This window comes from Vitis riparia, chromosome 15 (genome assembly GCF_004353265.1).
Source record: "Vitis riparia cultivar Riparia Gloire de Montpellier isolate 1030 chromosome 15, EGFV_Vit.rip_1.0, whole genome shotgun sequence".
NCBI classification, from domain to species: Eukaryota; Viridiplantae; Streptophyta; class Magnoliopsida; order Vitales; family Vitaceae; genus Vitis; species Vitis riparia.
The window spans coordinates 9,998,812-10,007,858 of record NC_048445.1 but is presented as its reverse complement, the minus strand read 5'-3'; the positions used below and the strand labels follow the sequence as shown (position 1 = coordinate 10,007,858).

Here is a 9,047-nt window from a genome sequence, read left to right as displayed (position 1 = left end):
ATGAAAATGTCTTAAGTATAAAAATAGGATTTTAGTTTATAGTGTTTGCATGTACTTTATAGATAAATAAATCTTTAGGTCACTTATGATCATAAATTGGAATAACTTTATGTAGATTTTGATGGATTGTGTGTGATGAGAGTGGACACACACAAAAAAAAAAAAAAAAAAAAAAAAATCAAATTACAATTCTATAATCAAATATATATTGAGGACACAAAATTGGAATAAAATCGACATAAACAATACAAAAAAGTGATTATTATGTTGGAAAATTATTTTATTTTCTATACCAACTTACAAATTATAAATCTCTTAGGCTATTTTCTTTACTTACTTTATATTTCTAAAAATAAATTTTTTTATATAAAATATAAGATTTTTTTTATGGAAAAAGAAAACAAAAAATCACAATTGTTTTTACTTTCTTAAATTATAAAAATTTAAAAAAATGTTTTTAAGTATATAGGATATGTATTTATTATTATTATTATTTAAACAATTCCTCTATTTTATATAAGACTTTCTATTTTTAAAAAGAAAAGTAAGAAATATAGTGTGGGTTTGGATATACTTTCTAGCTTTTATTTTTAAAATTAGAAAATTCTAAAAGTAGAATATGTTGTATATAAAGTATAGATTTTAATGTCCTTAAAACCACTTTAAATTATAAAAATTTGAGATAATATTTTTTTATATATTAATTTTTAAATATTTATATATATATATTAATATAAAGTTCTAACTGATGTTATATCTTATATAAAAGTTATTACTATTTTACCGATTTTAAGGATAAAATTTAAAAATATATATATGTATCCAAATAGATCGGTATTTAACCATCACCAAAAGCATAAGCTTTATTTATCTATTTGTTCAAAAGAATTGGTATGAAGTTCTATATTTTAATTGCTTAATTAGTGTTTACTACTATGTAAATAATAAGAAAAAAAGACAAAAAAAAAATAAAAATTGTGCTTCTATCATACTTAGTAAGATACCATTAGCATAAAATAATACAAGTAAAACAAGATCTAGACCATATCTAAAGAAGCTAAACAAGAGAAACCTAAAGTCACCTCCAATCCAATTTTTTAATCTTATTTTGGAACCATATGTCTTCAACATGTATGGTTTACTATTGAGATCACCGTCACGTGGCATGCCTCATATAGATAACCATTTCCCATCACTGTCCTCATGGTTGACATCATAATCACCATGACATGCATCACATAAAGAAACAAATTCGAATCACCATCATATCATAAATGATATCATTGAGACCATGAGAGGTATTCATTGTATGTATTCAAAGAAATCACTTTGTCTCACCAATAACGTACGTCGGCCATGTAAATGATAATATATATATATATATATATATATGTATATATATATTAATTATTTAGTGAGTCGTTGACTCGTTCTGCAGTTATCATCGGCTGTTAATATCAGTACCATCGAGGCCTATTTTGTATTAATAAAATAGTAGTGTGTTTGTACCTTCAAAGGGTCTATAAAATCTTCCTTCTGGGGTTTGTTTGGGTTCATAGAAAAATATTACAAGAAGGAAAAAAGAAAAGGAAAGGAGAAGGGAGAGAGGGAGGGAACGGAGGAGGAAAAATGGAAGCTGCAGGGTTGGGTTTAACTACAAAGATGGTGGTGTCAGTAGTGTTGGGTGGTGTTCTGGGGTTGATTGTGTATCTGTACGGTGTTTTGGTGTTGCACCCAAGGAGGCTACAATCAAAGCTTAGAAGGCAAGGGATTAGAGGGCCTTCACCTTCACTTCTGATTGGGAATATAGCTGAGATGAAGAAGATCCAACTCCAGGCACCTCCATGTACTGCTACAAAGCACCATCTTCCTCTTTCCCATGACTGGCCTTCCACTGTCTTTCCATATATCCGGCAATGGAGAATTAAATATGGTACTCTGTCTCTCTCTTTCATTCTCCTTTCAGTTCGATCTTTCAGTGTGTCGACCGTGGTATTATTTTTAGTTTGATTTTAAGTCATATGTGTTGAATGGAGCATTTAGGCATTGCATTGACTTTGTGTAAGAAAATCAAGGTCTTTACTAATTTTAAAAAATGATCTGAAATGGGTTTCCATTTTTATGTTGAAAAGTAAAAGAAATAGTATGATTAAATAATTTAATTATTTGAATTTTGTGAAAAATTATAAATTATTTGGAAATTTCTGAAGTGGGTTTCATTCAATTTTTTACAAAATCAACATGACCAAGTGGAAAAGGTTGTGATTAGATTGCTCATAACCTTTAGAAACCCTTTTTTTTTTTTAATTTTTTTTATTCTCAATATGTGGGAACCTAGCACAGATCTTGACAAGTTTTTTGATGAGTCTAGATACAACCAATTCAAAAAAGGTTTAAAAAATAATTTTCAAAGCTAGCTCCTCTCTACTTCCATGGCCCAATAATTATAAATATATATTTTTGGGTATGTGAGAAAATTCATCCTACTCCAAAAATGAATAAAAAACAATTATGTACCAAGGTGGGGCGCTATCTTTTTTGTCAACATGTGCTTGTCTGTTTCTTCCTCTGGCATTTCTGATTGTGAATGTTAGCTGCATGGCTAAGAATTTGTTTCTTTCCATGTTGGTTTTTGATGTTCTTCATTGAATAATTGGTGTAAAGAAAGAAAAAGAGAGGGTGGCTTAGTATTGTTTTATGGGCTTTATTGGGTGGTGTGCATTTGCTGCTTAAAGTCTGAGTTCTTTCACCTGCTCCAAGAGATTGCGGCCGCGATCTGCTCACATTTGTAGTGGATTCTAATTAATAAGTTTGATTTAACTTCTATTATTTTTTTTCCTTCTTTCCTTTTTTTTTTTAATTTTCTAAAGTATATATACAATAGAATTGCAAGTTTATTTTTCATAAAAAAATATATAAAAACATTTATGACAAATTATGATTTCATTATGATTATGTTTGATTCTTTTGAAAATTAAAGGAAAAGAAGAAAAAGGAAAATCAAAAGAAAAAAAATAAAAAAATAAAAAATTCAAAATCAATGAATTATCTATATTTCTTTAAACTTATTTAACTTATTTTTTTCCATTATATACATATTAAATAATTTTAAAATATATAAAATTTTAATTAATTTTAATTGTATTTGATTTGATTTTTATTTTTATTTTATATTTTCTATGGTGAAATCAAATATAAGAAAACAATTTTTTTATCAAGAATTAAATACAACTCATAAATTTTGATTTGCATGTTACCGTTTTTCTTCTTTTTCTTGGTGAGGATATATAATGAGTAGGAACGGGAATGAGAAAATCTATGTTGTTGACATTCACACTAGATATAAGACTCATGAATAATGATAGAAGACTTTTTTTTTTTCAAAAAAGATATTGATAAATTGTTATTTTTTATAAGTTTTTATTTTTTGGTTCTAAATCATAGATAAATGAGGATATTTTTAGTAAAAAATAAGAAGCGTAGTAGGGATAGAGGAATGAGAAGAATGGTAAAGGAAACAAACCCCATATCGGTGTTATATGACTTATTATGCCCATTCTAGCAATTATATTGTGTCCTCTAAATGATAACTAAAAATATCATTGCATGCAAAGCTTCTTAAAAAGAGACATTCTTCATCATAGAATTTAAGTTTTAATAGTGATATTTGCTTAATTACCATGTATTAGATATTGATCATCGCATAAGGTTTTTCCTATTAACAAAATCATGCACACACATGAATAGAAAATAAAGAAAAAAATACGAAATATTTAATGTGGTTCGACGATTAAAGTGATCCTTATGTTCATGAAATGCACCAACACTAAAAAATCCACTAATAAAAGGATAGAGAAAGAGTACAATTATGAAACTTTCATCATCCACCTACCGAAATAAATTATATACTAAAGAAAATGTTTTATATTGATGGATGTTTGTTAATTTATACAAATATTATCTTTTTCAAACTAGTAATTCACTTTAAAATTTAGGTTCACATTTTATAAGATTCGTTACTATTACCATCATAATCACATTTACCTTTTTGTATAGATGCATCACCCGTTACTATTACCATTATAATCACATTTACCTTTTTGTATAGATACATCACCCTTTTCATTCGACATAACAAATATGAAGTACAACCTTTGCATTTTTTTTTTTTAAATTTTTAAATTTTATTTTTGAGGAATTTGCCTATGACATATGTTGTTACACTATTTTGTAAATTAAGATATTGTTGGCTTTACAATTATTATTATTTTTTTATCTTTTTAAAATAAATTAAACATAATGGAAGAGTCACCCTTTATTTTAAATGCTTAGGAACTTTCCTTTTATGTGGCACATCCCAATTTTTCCTTTGGGTAAGTTGTTCACTCTCTTCACAAATTTTTTGATGTGTGACATTGGTGACAAATATACAGGCCCAACATTCACATATTCAACTGGAAATGCACAGCTACTATGCATAACAGATCCAGAGATGGTGAAACACATAAGCCTCTGCACTTCTTTGAGTCTAGGAAAACCTTCTTTTTTAGCCAAGGAGCGCAAGGCTCTGTTTGGGAGTGGCATTCTGACATCAAGTGGTGCAAGTTGGGCTTACCAGAAGAAGATCATTGCTCCTGAGTTGTACATGGACAAGGTTAAGGTAAATTTATTTATCCATCTCCTCCCATAAGTGCTACCTCTTCATACTTTGGTAACCTCAAAAGTAGTCCAAAGTAGAGCTAATGCATTGCATTTCATAGAGCTAATGCATATTGTTGAAAATGAACAAGGGGATAATTTTATATGAACACCAGTGAAATTTGATTGTTGGAATCTTACAGTTTAATGTGAAGGATTATATGTTCATTGATCTTTTCACGAAAAATCATTTACACACTTCTTCTTAAAGGGAATGGTGAAGTTAATGGTGGATTCTACCACCTCAGTGCTAAGATCTTGGGAGAGTAGAATTGAAAAAGAGGAAGGGTTTGCAGATATTAGAGTTGATGAGGACTTGAGAAGTTTATCTGCAGATATAATCTCAAGAGCTTGCTTTGGAAGCAGTTATTCCCAAGGGAAAGACATATTCGTAAAGCTTCGAACTCTTCAAACGGTCATGTCCGATGGATTCCTCCATTTTGGGGTTCTTGGCATTAGGTAAGATCATATATCTTTATATGTAAGCTTCATTAAATTCTTACAACACTCATCCGTTCTTTAGATACTTGTAACAAGTTGTCAAGGACAATAGCTAAAATTGATGTTATGATGAAATGCTTTAGTCACTTGCCAAGCAAAAGTAATAGACTGAAATGGAGGTTGGAGAAAGAGATCGACTCGATGATAATCAACGTGGTAAAAGAACGAATTGGGGCTCAACACGGTGAGAAGGACCTTTTGCAAATGATACTTGAGGCTGCCAAGAATGCTTATGCTGAGTATGATAGACCCTTTGTGAATATGAGTTCGGACAAGTTCATAGTAGACAATTGCAAGAACGTATACTTTGCTGGCCATGAGACCACTGCCACAACCGCAACATGGGCCTTAATATTACTAGCTGCAAATCCAGATTGGCAAGCTCGCGCTCGTGCTGAGGTGCTTGAAATTTGTAAGGATGGCACCGTCCTCCCTGATGCTGAGATGCTTCGAAACATGAAAATAGTATGTGATTCAACAACTCTTACATATATATAGATAACGTGATGGTTTCTATCTGGGAATGGCCGCACAGATACAGAAAGATGAACTATAAAGCCCTAATGGTAACCTTATTTTGATTGCAGTTAACTATGGTGATTCAGGAGACATTGCGACTTTATCCGGTGTCATCATTTGTGGCAAGAGAAGCCTTTGAAGATGTGAAGTTCAAAGACCTTTTAGTTCCAAAAAATGCAATAATTTGGATTCCAGTTCCGACACTGCACCAGAATCCTGATGTATGGGGGGCTGATGTGAACCTGTTCAATCCAGAAAGGTTTGCCAATGGAATCCAAGGGGCTTGTAAAATTCCCCAGGCTTATATGCCATTTGGAATGGGGATGCGCATCTGTGTTGGCCAGCACTTTGCCATGGTAGAACTGAAGGTGATTTTGTCCCTCATTCTATCAAAGTTTTGCTTCTCGCTCTCACCAGCATATCAACACTCCCCCATGTTTAGGTTAGTTATTGAACCAGAAAATGGAGCTAGCCTCCTTATGAGGAAAGTGTGATATATTATGTATCAAGTTGGAGATGATCAATCATTCATATATATATATATGTGTGAACTTATTCCTTGTACAGATGGACTTGTTATGCACATAAAATCCAAAAGCAATTAGTACTTATACTCCTTGTAAATGCAAAAGCATCAATCATCTCTGAGCTAGCTAGGATGATTGATTTGTTATTTGTCTTGCTAGGGATGAAATGTTTGCTATAAGTCTTGTGGATGAATGTTGGATTATTCTTCTTCAAGCTTATATTTGTCCATTCTTCTTCAAGCTGTCTCAGGTGACTACTGTTTGTCTGTGTCGTAAACTAACAAAAGTAACCTGAAATACCTTCAATACAAACTCTAAAACAATCTATATATTGGTAGGAATAATCAAATCTATACCAATAGTCAATAGCGAGATGATTTGGTTTTCTATAGATTTGACAAGTTACTTTACTACCATTATTTGAGTCAATAGGGCATTGTAATTGATGTCTTTATTTTGATTGAGTTGTGTTGTTATTTGGCCATTTGAGAATTTTGTCATTGTTTTGAGTATTATGATTGTCATTATAGTGCCCAAAGAGTATGAATCCTCCTCCCCTCATTGAAATTTCTACTACCCCACTTGACCATCTTGACCATAACCTCATTGTCCAAAGAAAACTTGTTGTGCATGCTCTAAGAATGTTTTCTCCTAATTTTAGGTGATGAGTGATTGTTCATATCCTTGAAGAGCTATCATGAATTGGCTAAACCATAAGGTGATTTAGTAAGCACAACAAGTTGAAATTTTTTGTACCTTTGTCCTAAGCTATGAGCAAGTTAGAAAACTTTGTCTTGGCCTGAATTTGGATTTTTGATTGCAACAAGATTGTCACCTATATTTTTTAAGTTTCTTAAATATTCTTCAAGGGACCATGACCCCTTTTTGAGAGTCATTAACAATTTTTCTGATTTTTTTTTAATTAACTGTGATAGGAAGCAAATACTCTTTAAGATATGGCCATATTTCATATGTCGTTTCAACATCAAATATTATTAAGAGTAAGTTGAGTTTCTTTGCAAATTCTTTTAGTGGCTAGTAAGTTAATAGCTTAGTTAGTTGCTTGTTTGAGTGTGTGGCTGAGAGTTCAAAATTTTTTATTAATCTACTTGGTTGTAATAAAAGTCATTTGCCACCTTAAAATTGAATATAAAAGGGGCCGAAATAGGTGTGAGAAATCAGTTAATTGTAGGACACTTAGAGCGTTTTAAAACTAAACATTTGGTAGTAGCTTTTAGAGGATAATTAGTTGCTAGCTTTTATCTCTTTATTTTTGAGAAAAAATAGAATGTATATAGCAAATCTTTCTTTGAGAAAACTAGAGACTCAATTGCGGGGAAACCAAGGGAAAAAACTAAAAATTAGAGACAATAAATTTGTTGTGATAGTTAGAGAAGTTTTGTCTAAAAATTCTGTTCTAATTCTCCATGCAAAACTTAATTAAGCAAACATATTTATTGTACATGATATTTAAAATAAATTGAGATGTGAAGTCATAAGAATTCACAGTCTTGTTATGTATGAACTTGAATATGAGAAATTCTGATCGAAACTTGTTACTCATGATTGATATATACTTAGTTGTAATAAGATATACTTTGTTTTGTTGGAACTAACTTATTGATGTAACATGAGCAACATGAAGAGTGTTCGACGATCCAATATCTATTTAGGTTTTAGGGTGCATGCATCTAAGATCTTAGGAATAACAAAAACGATACAAATTAAAACTTTGGCCTCATAGGGTGTGTTAGAAACCTTACCTAGAATTTGAATGTTCCTAAACCCAAATCCTTTTATAGAATATATCCCATAACCTCATAATCTTACACTCAATGGCACATTGCTTAATTTATGACACTTGTGTACAATGGCTATACACCTAAAGAGGAAAGAGTTGAGGAAGCTAGGTCTCTGGAAGACTAATTATCTAAAGATTAGAGTCTAACCCTAAAACCCATGAAGTTTATATAGACTCTTTAATATGCTTAAGTGACTTTGGTCTAACGTAAACTTGGGTTACTTAATTTAACCCATTGGTCTTAATAAATTAATTAGTCATGATGAACTCCAATTAATTAATTAGTCCAATCTTGATAAACAAAAATAATTAATCATAAAATCGTGTGCAACCTTGCGCTTTTACCAAAACATCCTTGTGTACATAAATGATTAATTCTCCATAAAGCCTCAAAATAAATAATAATAATAATAATTTCTTGTGTAACCTTGTACTTTACCGAAATGCCCTTATGCATACATATGATTATATCTTTATTTTCACTCACACCTTTGTGCCAAGAAAGATTGTGAGCTTGAGTGGGGGCTACTAAGATTCATAAGAAAATACTGGCTACCTTATATTCAATTTTGAAGTTGACTTAACACTCCACTAAAGAGTATTAATTGCACTTTAATATCTTATATTATTACATCAAGGAACTACTTACATCCAATTTAATCAATTCATCTTGTTCGTGACATACTATCTACTACCTGTAGACTTACCATGAATTGGTGTCTGTAATCTAATGAGGTATATGTTATCATCTTCTTAAAAGTGTCTCTATAATCCTAAAGTCTCATATCCTCTTATTATGTGATCAATTAACATATTTTAGTTAATAAAGAAAATTTGTCAAATTCCACTTAAGTAATTACTAAGGCACCACATATTTCATGATCAAACATCCTTAACATTACTTAAGAGGACAAACTATTTCAAATCTATGAGATATCATGGTCTATGTCTTGAGAATACCTATTGTCATCTACCTTAATCAAGAATGACCCAATTGATAG

At 30.9% G+C, this 9,047-nt stretch overlaps 1 protein-coding gene across 1 annotated transcript; it reads left to right on the top strand.

The window, feature by feature from the left end:
* Positions 1-1,575: 1,575 nt before the first annotated feature.
* Positions 1,576-6,391, top strand: LOC117931658 (cytochrome P450 714C2-like). The gene is made up of 5 exons (XM_034852657.1): positions 1,576-1,933; positions 4,434-4,660; positions 4,910-5,157; positions 5,283-5,664; positions 5,787-6,391. The coding sequence occupies exons 1-5, from the start codon at positions 1,630-1,632 to the stop codon at positions 6,210-6,212; spliced, it is 1,587 nt and encodes a 528-aa protein (XP_034708548.1). The 5' UTR covers positions 1,576-1,629; the 3' UTR covers positions 6,213-6,391.
* The last annotated feature ends 2,656 nt before the right edge of the window (positions 6,392-9,047 follow it).

Bases quoted from the DNA above. Each gene is read 5' to 3' on its own strand.
- LOC117931658 (XM_034852657.1), top strand. From the start codon at position 1,630: ATGGAAGCTGCAGGGTTGGGTTTAACTACAAAGATGGTGGTGTCAGTA. The intron at 1,934-4,433 runs GTACTCTGTCTC...ACAAATATACAG, and splicing joins GCAATGGAGAATTAAATATG to GCCCAACATTCACATATTCA. The intron at 5,665-5,786 runs GTATGTGATTCA...TTTTGATTGCAG, and splicing joins TGCTTCGAAACATGAAAATA to TTAACTATGGTGATTCAGGA.